Source organism: Brachycentrus maculatus, unplaced genomic scaffold (assembly GCF_059751285.1).
Source record: "Brachycentrus maculatus isolate JH-2025_06_01 unplaced genomic scaffold, ASM5975128v1 h1tg000592l, whole genome shotgun sequence".
In the NCBI taxonomy this organism is placed as follows: domain Eukaryota; kingdom Metazoa; phylum Arthropoda; class Insecta; order Trichoptera; family Brachycentridae; genus Brachycentrus; species Brachycentrus maculatus.
In genome coordinates, this window is record NW_028281332.1 from 134,890 (window position 1) to 148,648 (window position 13,759).

The following is a 13,759-nucleotide window of genomic DNA, read 5'->3' on the forward strand; positions in this document are numbered from 1 at the left end:
TACAGTGACAGCTATATTTCAATCAAATCACAAAATGCTGTTGAATCATGTCATGGGTAATTGCTGTATGCCGTTCCATATAGCTCAATTTAGAAATGAGCTATGTAGTTCCCGCTTTTAATTGGGGAAAAAAATATATAGCTTTTTGGCAACATCGACATTTTATTATTTTTTATTTTTGTATTATTATTTATTTGTGTGAATTTTGTGCTGTTGTTGGTTAACCTGATTATATTTTTGAGGTAACTATCATTTTTGTAACTTGCAGCACCAAACTTCAAGAAAACCGAATGAATTTATATAATAGCATCGTTGAAAACAGTTAATAATCGAACTAACAAATAATGAATGAATAAATATTTTTTCTCGATTTAGCCTGAGGTACGACAACTTTATCACTGAAATAATCAAGTTGAAAATAAAACGGAAAAAAAGAACAAAGAGTTGTAGAGAATTATAGCGGTTAAAAGTGAAAACAGGCGCCATGGAACTAGCTGGTCAGATAAGTCCTACACTCACACGCACACACACACACACACACACACACACACACAGACGAGAAAACGATTCATTTTCATGACAGGAAATGAGACTTCCTAGAGACTTTTTGCCGTCATCGGCAGGATTTGTGATTAAAAAACTGAGATCCAGTTTTAAAAAAAAATCCTTGGCACATTTTTTTACTCGATTATCTTAAATCTTAAATTACTCGAGATATGCTTTCGAAACATCAAAACGCTCGATTATTAAAATAGTCGATTATTTCGATAGTTTTCATTCGATTCATCCCCAATTACTGTAAACATTTATTTTGACAGATCGCATTCGAACTTGATTTTTGAGTTACTTTTGTGTTTCTTTAAGTAAACTTTGTTTGTATAACGATTCTCTGAATTTTAAAAGGTAAATCTTTATATTATGTTTAAAAATAGTTAAATTTTGTTCTAATTATTATTATGAACTTTTATTTTGCCCTTCGTGTATTGAGAAAAACTTGAGTTTTGGAAATAACATACTGTACAAATCTCATTTTTGTCATACTTATTTTCGTAAATTGCCTCGTTTAAAAATAATAATATGCCTTACCATGTTTGATTGGCTCAACGCTTCCTTATCCATACGATGTTATCTACTTTTGTTTACAATTTTCTAACCTAACCTTGCATCTCGTTAGGTTAAGTCGTTATATTTGCAGCATTTATTTCTAAACGAAAATAAATAATTTTTATTTATTTTTAAAATAACTTCAAAATGTTTTTTAAACCTGTAATTGTAAGATAATATTTATTTAGCTCACTCTGTGTGTCCAAATCCTTGTTACAAAGTTTGCTCTACTAAAAAGTAAGCAAATATAATGCTTTTAAGCGTCTCCGCTCTCTATCAACAGTTTGTAAAAGACGCTTTTAAGCGTTTCCCGCAACAATGTGTTAACACATTGACTGCCATGGCAATTTTCAGAATTCTGGTCTAAAAAGCCAATTTCACGGTATATTGTATTATTAAAAATTCTAATTATAGTACAAATTATATTTTCTGTTCATTTATTAATAAATTTTCTGTTTGTGTAAGCCAGCATTGAGTTTTTGGTCTCTTCCTAGAAGGCATCTATCCTTACTAGCACTGATATACTAGGAATTTTATTATAGCTGCACGAATATGGCAAGTAAACACAGTACGAGATAACTCCTAGTCGACGTCCTACGAAGAAAGAATGCAATCTATGAGTTATCTCGTAGTTGGCAGTCAACGTGTTAAGTGTATGAAGTATTGATGTAATTTCAGAAGAACAATGGGAGGATGCAAGTGTACGTATCAAGGATGTAAGAGGTCCAGTGATTCGGTTACTCACTTCTTCCACTACCCCGTAAAGGACGAAGAGCGGTGCCTGGTGTGGATGCAGCACGCTCAGCGGCTCGAGTTAAAAAGTATCACTAAAAGTCAACTCGCAAATAAAGTGATCTGCCAATATCACTTTGAAGATAAAATGTTCATGAGCTATAAGGTTTGTTGTATGGATTTTTATATAAAAGATTACGTATTTTCACTTTTCGGTTTTGTTGTGTCGAAGAGACGAGTACATCTCGAAACCGGCAGACAAAAATCTTGGTGAGATGTTATTTACCAACATTAGTAACATTTTTGTAAATCAAGAGAGTCAGTTGACTGTTACTGTTAATGTTTAATCGCTGGAATGTAAATCTTCTTTTCTTTAAACTGTAACTGTATTTTCCAACTCGCTTTGATTTCAAGTTATACTAACTTCAAACACAGTCAGGATGTTAAGATTATGCGTGAATAATTATGTGTCTTTACCGAAGCTATTTTATTTCATTTTCAGCATGATCGGTTAGTACCGAAAGCAGTTCCCATTAATTATATGAAGGACAGGCTGTCTGAAGTTACTATGAAGGCTGAAATTGGTACAAAATCTGAAGCTTTAGCGCCGGTCCCTGAGCAGACCGACATGCGACCTCCTGTGAAGGAAGATTCCGTAATGGCGATTAATATTTCTCCCATACTAGGATTATCTTTCATCGCCCCTCACGAACGTAGATCCAAGAACACAGCTTCCTATGTTGAATTGTTGACAAGAAAAACGAGGGGTAGATCGGTCATTGTTTCCGATCAAACAAATCAAGATCACAATAAATCCATAGAGAGTGAGATGCAGGTGCTACCGAATAGATTGCCAGAACGAGTTGTGCAAGTACTTGATCCTTTCGTGTTAAATTCTCTTTCAAATAAAAGTGAAAGTGTCGCCACTCCTGTGCAAATTGAGTCTTTCCCGATATCAGCATGCGAACAAACTACACCTAAAACTTCGGGAACTCCCGAAATTAATTATCTTTTTGAAACTCCGAAAAAGATTAGACCCTCTGTTTCCAAAATACTTGACAATAACAGCAATAGTAAACGACGCGGCGAACCCATAGCAATTTACGAAGTAGTCGATTCTACGGCTGTGATAACATCACCGTCAAATGCAAGCGGAATAAAGATTATCTCCGATGAGACTTCCGCAATACAAGATCCACATATAGCTTCGATACTTCATATGAACGACTTGAAAGAACAAGGATCGCAGGACTCGTTAAATACTAAAGTTAATATTATAAACAAACAGTTATTGATTTATAGTCAACAGAATGATATTTTTGAAAAGAGAAAACATAAAAATTCACTGAATAAAGTAACTACCCCAGAAAAAAAATCAACGAATACTTCAAAATCTCTCGCAATTAGTACTCAACAACACCAGGAACATAGTGATCGTGCTTCGACTCCTAAAATATTGATTTCAAGTGACCCACAAAACAATCAATCTACCGCCAAGGATGTGCCGTTCAACGAGTGTATAAAGTTGATCCACAAAAACTCTAAAGAAATCGCGGAGCTTAAAAGAATGCTTCTGGCTCAGAAAACGGATAAACGAAGTATTTCAAAATCTAGACACGCGGGCAAGTCGAAAAGGTTATCTAAATCGTATTTGTTTGCTCAAATTGTCCCCTTTCTTAGTCCAGAACTGGCCAAAAAGGTCCATAAAGAAATGTTTCCAACACTGACAAACTGGAAATAGCGATAATATAGTTGTATTAGTTTCGTACAAATATTTTGACATTTTAATAATAATTTTGCTTATCTTTTGAATTGATTTTTGTCTATCCATGATATTTTAATTATCAACTTTATTTATTAATTTATTTGTAAGTTTTGGTTTGTCTTTCATTTTATTATGATTTCATAGTACATGCATTCATTTATATACGCAGGAGAACCTCGATTTTCAAAATTGATCAATTGAATTTGCTGATTTGCACAAACTGAATTGTGTCTACCGTTGTTGTGTTATAACGCATAACATTATGGTCGTTGCTTTTTGCTCAATGATATCCCGGAAAATATGAGTGATGCGCAAGATTCACAGTGTTTGTAACTTCTTATTTACTCATAACCCTTATCCGCACCCAACGGTGCGTAGGGCACTGCATCGAATTGACACAGTGTTACCTTGATCATTACTTGCATGAAGGCAAGGTGATCACTCTTGCGCTTCAGAAACCAGTCCAGGGTAATATTAAATAAATATTACAGTGTAAAATCACCAATATTTATTTTCACCCCCCCTGGGAATCGAACCCGGGACCTCCAGCACGGCAGCTTAACACGCTGACCATTACACCACGGAGGCGGACGAAAAAATTTGTAACTTCAAAGCTTCAAATAGCTGGCCTCAAGCAGTAATAAATTTTTATAAATATTTTTTTTAAAGCCTTTTGTAAATCTAGATAATTCAAATATATAAATACTGAATGTACTTGTCTTTCCTTGTCAATTTTGATTTTTCCAATCATTTTTTCAAAAGTACTTTCACACCTAATTTTTCTGTATAATTGAGTTTCCACTGTATTAAAATCATATGCAAAAAATCTAAGATAGGCATACCCTGTGTGTAGATATACAATACACACTATAGTAACAATCTAATGGGGATATGAAGCTAATTGTTGTAATAACTTAAACATGTAAAACTAGAAAAAATCAAAGTTTTATTTTTATTTTTATGTACTATAAAAATAAATGTTTCATTGTAATCAAAATATGAATCACCAATTTATATCAATTTGATTGCCTTAAGAAATTTTATTAATAAACAATTATCTCATCACTTTGCCCACTCACAATATACATAAAGAAATTGCTGTCATTCATTCGATGTTATCCAATACAAAACAAATTTCTTTGAAAAATCTTCTTTTATTCAAAGATATGTCATTTTTCATCATTAACTCATTTTCCAATATCATATTCCATACCCTCCTTAATCACTCTGAAATGTCAAATATAATTTTACATATAGATTTTCAAAACATCTGTTAACTATTAAAATAGTAAAATCTCTACCATTCAGCTGGACTTTGCTTGTCCACAAGCAAAACAAAGTCATATCTACTATTTTACTTTATTTAAAAAAATTGTCTTTGCTGAGTGACGTAAAAACACACACATTAATCATTACATTTGTCCTAACATTTAAGTGAAATAAAAAAATGTTGATCAAGATATATCGCTCACTCCTTGCAAGAACGTCATAAATCAAAAATCGTCAATTTTCAAATGTGCATGTTTTCGGAATGCCCAGAAAATGTACTATATCCCAGCAAAAGAGACATATTTTAAACTTAATATTAACCCGCTACAGGGCAGAAAGTGTTGTTTTTGCATTTTGAAGAAAAGGTATTGTTTAATTATTTTTTTAAATATCGCTCACTCCTTTCAAGAACGTCATAAATCAAAAAACTTGATTTTTCAGGAGAACGTTTTAAGAGTTTAAAAATATAATACAATGTATTAAAAATAAATATCAAGCTACTTATCGAACTTTTTACTATGCAAAAGATCTTTTTAGGTAGAACTTGAAGGTTTTTTCTCCATTTGAAAAATATTTAGTTGTTTTAAAAAAATAATGAAACCATACCTTTTCTTCAAAATGCAAAAACAACATTTTCTGCAATGCAACGGGTATATATTAATTTGAAAATATGCCTCTTTTGCTGGGATATAGTACATTTTTTGGGCATTCTGAAATCATGCTCAACTGAAAATTGACGATTTTTTATTTATGACGTTCTTGAAAGGAGTGAGCGATATGTATACTAAATATTTTTCAAATGGAGGAAGAACCTTCAGGTTTTACCTAAAAAGATCCATTGCAAAGTAAAAAGTCCTATAAGTGGCTTGATATTTATTTTAATACATTGTATTATATTTATAAACTTTAAAAACATTCTCCTGAAAAATCTAATTTTTTGATTTATGATTTCTTGAAAGGAGTGAGCGATACATGTTTTTTTTTTACATTTAATTTCAAATTTTTGTATTGATTGACCTTTCCTCTGGATATCTGTACCAACCTTTTATTTAAACATTTTTCTATGTACACTAAACAATTAAAAGAAGAAAAAAACAAATTTAGTTTTTTATTATTATTTTTATTATACTTTATGCCTACATTGTGTAATATGTTTTATAATAATTGTAATATGTAGTTGATTATATTATATATACGAAAGTTGACATGTATTTATGTAATATGTATATAGAAGAGAATACAGTTACAATTATGTATATTCAGATGATTTCATAATTAAAACATATATTTATACTTATTATGTATTTGTACATATTGTTAGTTATTTAAACCACCTAGGATTATATTACTTATTATTTTTTTTAAATCACTATTTATCTTATTATAACTTTAAAAATTATAATATCAACTGGTTGTGAAGCAAACGACTTCTTCGTTTAAACTTATTTTTTCTTAAATATTTTTTTTTTTCAAATTCATATTTATGGCGGTTACTAGAGCTTGGGCTGGAATCTCAAATGAGCACTTTTTTGTGTAAATTGGCTGGTATAGATGAAAGGATCAGAGATCTACTGGCGCCGTGGCATAGTTGGGTACATGCTCGACTGCGAAACTGGCTTTACATGTTCGATTCCCACCAATTGCAAAATAAATCAAAGAAATTTATTTTCAATGGGTCTGGGTGTTAGTGATGTATTTTTCACATTAACCTTCCCCATCCTTACTATCCTACCTGCAGACAAGCCCCTTAAAGTAGAGGCTGTGCGGGTTATGCCTTTATTATTTTTTTAAATAGTCGATACGTAAGAATATTTAAAATTACTTGCTTTTGGGCAAATATTTCATTTGGGTATTTACATAGTACAGAATGGTAAATCATTACTATTTGCTTTTTTGGTTTCTCAACAATCTAATCAGGTTACAGTGAGATATATAGCGATTTTTAAATAATGTTATAAAATGGAAAATTACATCATCATTCAATTTATTTATACTGCAACCAAAAATCTTGGATTAGATTCAGGTTATTTAATGACAATTCTTGATTTAATTCAATTTTAAATACACTGATTTGTATTATCATTGCAAATACATATAAATAAAAATTGTAATACACTTATTACACGGTATTTTTATTATATTTTGAACTATTGTAAGTTTGAGGATATCCATCATAGGGTGAAAATGTTCATAATTTAGTTAAAATAAATATCATGAAAATTTGACTTGTATTTTTTAATTTCCCATTTACTCAGTTAATAGATTTTTGGTGTCTGTGTGTCCAAATCCTTGTTCACAAATATGAATCTCTCCACGTTTTGACATCTCAACATTTATGAAGAAAAAATTGGAAGTCTTGGTATTTACAGACCTTACGACCCATCATAGGATGGTTTAAGTGATCCCTATTAATACCCAGACTTCCATATTCTTCTCCATCTATTTTGGATGTAAAGAAAAACTTTTTTACATCAACACATTAACATAAGACATTGGAACACATGTTACAATAAATTTTAATAAAAGATATGTATTACCATAAAGTGACAGCTGAATCAGACAATATAATTTTATTTATATTTCTACAAATAATTTAAATAGAAATATAAAGGTACCATTGTTAAAGAATATGTTCAGTTCTAATAACAAAGGTTTAGTTGACACAAATGAATATGAGTCGCTTATTAAAATAGTTTAATAAATAAATTATACAGTATTTCCTTTTGCGAAGAAACTGATTCAAATTTGCAAATCTTAAAAAAAAATGTACCTACACTTCTGGTTTGATGTGAAAGTTTTTTTACAACATGACGGTTAGAAGTCATAGCAAATATTTATGGATGTATATTTAAGTTTTTATTTTACATGAAATATAAAAATAATTTAAATTTTTAAATTGACAATATTCCAATTTATTAATTTTTTTCCTAAAGTTGCACACTTATATTTGTAATAATACAAGCGAAGTTTAAAAAAAAAATTATTATCGTAGAATGTGCCAGAATGGTATTTTTATATTAGAATTGGAATGGCCAGAAACAATTAATGTGACGGAGTTCCGGCACTTATTTTTCTTACAAAAAATATTAAATGCTTTAGTTAGAATCTGTATACATTAAGTGGAGACTGACCAGAGCATTTCTTCGTAACATAACGTCGTAACATCGCTCGCGGCGAGCATCACCGAGCATCCAAAACTATGGATGTAGTGCTCGGCTCAGTGTACTGACTGCCTGAATGCTCGCATCGTAACGTGTTACTTTACAAATAAATGCTCCGGTCAGTCTCCGCCTTTAGCAGTATATAACTTACACAAGATTATACAAGTATGGGTATGTAACTTCGAGTTTTCTAGCTCGATTGTTGCTATTCTCCTTTTCCGCCTGTTATTCCCTTTCTCATTTACCGGAAATGTTTTTTATCCTGTACTTCCTTATTTGCATAACCTGTAGTATTTTGTCAAATGCATATATCAAATCAAGTTAACACTGTGTCGATCAAATGCAGGGCTTTTTGCACTATACAGTGCGGATAAGGTCAGGAAGTTTGATTTCATTTTTGGGCATCTAGTTCCAACGAATCAGCCTTTCTAATCCAGTTGTCAATGTGCATTGTCATTGTCAAGAAATTTATATTTTCATTAAAAAAATGAATGAATGTTTCTTTATTTCACTCATAGAAGTAAGTCAAACATGCCAACGGAATAATATTGATAAAGCGTTCATAATTCTACCTCAAATTTAGATTACAGCTTTCTATTGATATGTTTGGAATCTAATGAAATGTATGCTAATTTTATTGTTGAAATATTTTTAATAACTAAAATTTAACTCAACATTTGATTATGATTTCTATACCCATTCAACCATACATATGATTCATAAGATATAAATACCATATCTTTGTCTATATATATATATTTTTTTTCTTTATGTTCGCTCCCTGGGTGGAGCATATGGCCACCGTAAGTCGTCTCTGAGCCACCTTGTGACTCGTCATTACTTTGGCTTCCTCTTCAAATATAACCGAAATCCTCGGGGTTGAAAGAAGAGACATGAGAGGTTAATGCTCTCAGGTGACATTCGCAGGACGTGTTCCAAACATATATAAAGACTGATGTGAGAGGGTGCTGCGGTCTGTTCACATCCTCATTCCTAACAAGGTCATGTCATCTTACACCCAGTATTGACCTTGGGCACCTATTTTCCATATATAACTCACCCGCACCCCAATGGTGCATAGGGCACTGCAACTTGATCGTAAACACATGAAGGAAAGGTGATCAGCCCTCTGCTTCAGGTACCAGTCCAGGGTAATATTAAATAAATATAAGAGTGAAAAAAATCACTTTTATTTATTTGACCCCCCCCTGGATATCGAACCCGGGACCTCCAGCACGGTAACCGAGCGTGCTGACCATTACACTACAGAGGTGGACATACTCTCATGCATAACTTTATGGTAAATTTTAGCTGAACGTAGCATGTAATTTCAAATTATCTTTTCATTTTTATCCATAAAAAAGTGAAATTAACATGTAAAGGTGTATTGAATGGATTTTTTTATTACTGAAAGTATTAAAAATCATTTTGTATTGAGACAGGGAACAAGTTAATAATGTCATTAAATTATAGTAATTTAAACTTTTTATACAATTATTTAATATTGTAGATATTCCAAGTATCTTACTATAGGTTAGCACCCTTAAAAAGTGAGCATTTAGTAAAAAAAGGGAAATTTGCATATGGGCAGAGTCTCTTTAGTAATAAATGCAATCCAATACTGAAAAATGGTTGACTAAAGTGTATCAAAAATAATAAAGACAGGAAATAACACAACAGCGAGCCAAATGCATATAATATAAGACACCCAGGCCTGCTTCTTACATGTATGTGCGAAGACACAAATTACAGAGGATGACCCCGCTTAACCTACATAGATTAAATTATCTGTGACATGCGTTGTAGCGGTTACATCATCACAAAGATTGTGACCCACAAAGAAGAATAAAGGATAAATAATTACCACTAACTTTCCCCTCGCCTTATTTATAGAACAATTTTATATTTTATATTTTAATTATTATACAGACCTGAATGATGGAAGTTAAACTTCCGAAACATGTAGTCATTAATAAAACTCAAGTGGTATAAAACAAGTGTTTTCTTTAATCAATGTAAGAATAAAGATATTGTGAATGTTCTTTAAACATGTTTACTAGAAATTTCTACAATATGTAATATTGCAACTTATACCCTCATATTTAAACAACAAAAAATCACATGTGATAAGTATCCTTATACATAATTTTATAGCTACATAATTTTGGCAAGACATGAGTTGATATATCTTTTAAATATCAAAGAATCAAATATATGTATTTCATTATATTTAAATAGATAATAGTGTATTTTTATTATATTATTAATAATAATGATTTCATGATTGAAATAGTACCTTATAATAATTTCAAGTCTACCACTACTAATGTGTTAAATTTCATGCAGAAAATGAAAATTATGAATAAATAGTTATACCTATAAATTTTATTGAGTAAGTTTAAAATTGACAGATTACAAATTTACATTTTAATATGAATTAATATCAGATATTCAAAATATTATATAAGATACGTTGGTCAATAATTCAACAATAAATTTGGACATTTTTATGTAAAATTTGATCAGCAAATATTGTTCCCAATACTAGGAGACAAAGTTACAAAATATAGCTAGGAGACGTCACAAGATATACATAAAACACGAATGTTACCAACATCAAAATTTTAATTTCAACTAGAAAAATATATTCTTATTGGAGTTCACGATACATTTTACTAAATTGTTTGTTTTCATAACATACATGCTTAGTTTCTCAATTAAGAAGGTTTTACAACACACAAAATATATGTAAATTATGAACTACACTATCTTATCATGCTTTAGTTTCTTAGATTTTCCCTGCCGTTCATATGCTGATAGCGTCGCTTATGAGTATATTTTGCTGCAAATCGCACAAATGTCACCATCCTCTAAAAACTATCAGCAAATGAATGAATCCACATGTGGAAAAATGATAATTCCTTCCCCTTTTCCTGTTGATTTACTCTTGCCAGTGGGTTGTAGTCATCTAACCCGCTGCTAGGTCTAAATTGCACCCTCGTTTAGGACTGATTCTTTCCTATTTTGGGCATATTGCCAAAAAAACAAGGAGTCTTAAGAAGCTGAGAGTATCAAGGACAGGTGTCACATACAAATTAAGTAGTGAATGAGGTCTTCCTTATTTGCCGTCGTAAGCTTGGTCCAAACTGGGAGGAATAAAAGGAAATCATATACGAAGTACAAGACATCCCTGAAGACCACTAACAATGCCATGTCTCAAGAAATGCTAATGACACTGTATGGTAACCTAGAAAATACTATATGTGACCATCGCGCTGCTTTCCCATAGGGTAGATAGCATGCCGCTATCCTCACATACATGTATGGAGTGTGTTGTTTCACTCGTATCTCCACCATGTATTTAATTTGCTTAGACTTTTATGAATTTGATGTCCTGTTGGACTTCCTCGATATTTGACTCATATTTCAATAAAGGTATTACTTTTAACATTACGGACATGTTACTAAATTGTGTTGATAGTGACTGTGTAACATTTTTTGGTAACGGTTGCACACTATCAAAAATTTCATTCTTTACCATTTCAGCTGCAAACACAACCATAAATGTTACAAAGGTGTCGTCAACACTGCCTAATTAATTTGAGGTAAAGATAAATCTGCATTTTGGATATAATTTGAATAATTACAATAAAATAGGTAGAAAACAATCTGGTTTCATGATTGATTGGAATAATATATGGGTAGACGGTTTATTTGATTCACGGATCATTTTTCATTACGTGTCATTGGTTAGATTAAACATTAGTGACAGTGAGAAAAGTCCCTCTGCTTGTGCTCGGTCTCTCGATACAGATGGAGTTCCGATGGATCCTGCTCGAAGAAGATGTGCTCAACAAGCCCAGTCGCCCCGGGGTTCCAATGCCTCCTAGAGAATTACCCCTAGATCCAAGAGAAGGGGAGTATCCCTGGATGTAGGTGGGCATGTACCCCACGCAGGATATTCCCAGGGAGTTGCCGGGTACAAAGCCGACGGTGGGCGAGTGTGTTCGACTCAGACTGCGCGAGCAGTTGCGGGTCTCCGAGGCAGACTCTGTGAGACCCAGAGATTGTATGTCCATGGCTGATTTACTCTTGCGAGGCGGGTTCTCCGGGATGAAAGTCATTGTGGCGGTGCTCCCCACAAACACGGAATTCTGAAAAATAAATGATATGTAACGTCTCAATTTATAATGGAATTTTAAGAAAAGCAATGTTAATCAATGATGAAAATACTCCCATATCGTAAATGATGTGCCAAAATTTTATATTTTATTTGTTTTGGTAATTTAAAACTTCTTGTGCCGTACCAGGTCTCCCTCAACGTTGGCAATCACTTTGGCCAAGGCTTCTCTATTTTGCGCAACCCGGGACAGTTCCACCACATGTCTCATCTCGGTCCAATCTCTTATGTTGCGCAGCCGAGATCTTTGCCTTTTAGCAAGACCACACTGCCTATCAATTTATCCCCTTCAGTATTATTTGAAGTAAACTGTACTTCTCTCCTTGCAGAATGTGACAAAGGTTTAAGATTGGAACGGGACCTGAATTCAAATCACTCATTGGAAAAATTGCGAACTTAGGATGTTCTACAATCTATCAAATGAACCCATTAATTTGTTACCTTGTCAAAACATGAGTATCCATGTATGCAGTTTAACTTACAGCACCTACTTTGCCATCAATGAACCTTAGTCGACTACTTAACTTGATATAATTGTTTACAATATTTTGAGTGTGTCCAAATACTTGTTCATAAATTTGGATTATCGCCACTTATAGGAGTTATTTTTCATATTATTTTGTGACATCTCAACAAAGATGAAGATGAATATGGAAGTCTGAACATTTACGGAGTTTATGACCATCATAGGCTGGTTTAAGTAATTACTAATTACACAAGTGTAACATTTACCAATTCAACTCATGATTGACAACCACACGTCTCAAATTTTTGGAAGTTCTATTATATGATTCAATTTTAAAATATAATGCTTGAATCATTAGAATTTTAATAGAGACATATTTTGGTGAGTTTTTAGAATAGGTGAATGTTACATGTGTGTAAAGTGATTTACCCAATAAATGCACAGACTTCCATATTCTTCTTCATCCATGTTGAGATGTCAAAAAAATGTATAATTGTCTTTACAAAAATCTAATTAAGAAAAATACTAACTTGTCTGGGTCTGTTGAGCGGATAAATGGAACCTGCGGAGTACAGGGCGTTGTCTCCTAGACAAGTCCTGGAAAACGATGTCCGGTGCTAAAACAAAAATTTCAACTGTATAATTTTTTTTTGAACAATCACAAATTATATTGATAGACAGGAAAAATGTAAATGGCACGATCAGGTATGCCAAATACTTGAAAGTGGTCAGGTTAGGAGTCGTAACAATCGGCGGGTATGTATGAGGAGATGCATGAATGTGGAAGAATGTTTGCAAGGACAGAGTGGTGTGGCGCTCTATTCTCTCTGCCTACCCCTGCGGGGAAGCGGCGTGATGGTTAGTTAGTTAGTTAGTTAGACAGGAAAAATGTAAATGAATCATGAATGACGCACAAATTAAACCTTCATCATTTGGTTTATCCAAATTCACGTGATGCACAGGACATCGTTTCGGAATGAGGCAATGTTAACTTGATGATCGCACAGTGAGAAATAGAAATTACTCGTTGGGAATATTATATATATCGTAGTCATACAGGAGAAAGTGACCAAGTGCATTGT

At 32.6% G+C, this 13,759-nt stretch overlaps 2 protein-coding genes across 2 annotated transcripts in view; one reads left to right on the forward strand and one right to left on the reverse strand.

Moving 5' to 3' along the window:
- The first annotated feature begins 821 nt into the window (after window positions 1–821).
- LOC148301188 (uncharacterized) lies at window positions 822–4,748 on the forward strand. Its single transcript, XM_088273685.1, has 3 exons — window positions 822–903; window positions 1,783–2,002; window positions 2,339–4,748. The coding sequence occupies exons 2-3, from the start codon at window positions 1,790–1,792 to the stop codon at window positions 3,575–3,577; spliced, it is 1,452 nt and encodes a 483-aa protein (XP_088129811.1). The 5' UTR covers window positions 822–903; window positions 1,783–1,789; the 3' UTR covers window positions 3,578–4,748.
- A 6,936-nt stretch (window positions 4,749–11,684) lies between these two features.
- LOC148301189 (uncharacterized) overlaps window positions 11,685–13,759 on the reverse strand; it is a 79,316-nt gene continuing 77,241 nt past the window's right edge. Inside the window, exons 5-6 of the mRNA XM_088273650.1 lie at window positions 13,208–13,294; window positions 11,685–12,185 (exon numbers count right to left, since the gene is read on the reverse strand). Coding sequence (XP_088129776.1) covers window positions 11,787–12,185; window positions 13,208–13,294 — 486 coding nt within the window. The 3' untranslated portion in view covers window positions 11,685–11,786. The remainder of the gene's footprint in view (window positions 12,186–13,207; window positions 13,295–13,759) is intronic.

What these genes read in the sequence shown, in the direction of transcription:
- LOC148301188 (XM_088273685.1), top strand. Translation starts at nt 1,790, where the DNA reads ATGGGAGGATGCAAGTGTACGTATCAAGGATGTAAGAGGTCCAGTGAT. An exon ending in AAATGTTCATGAGCTATAAG is followed by an intron (nt 2,003 to 2,338) that starts GTTTGTTGTATG and finishes TTTCATTTTCAG; the next exon opens with CATGATCGGTTAGTACCGAA.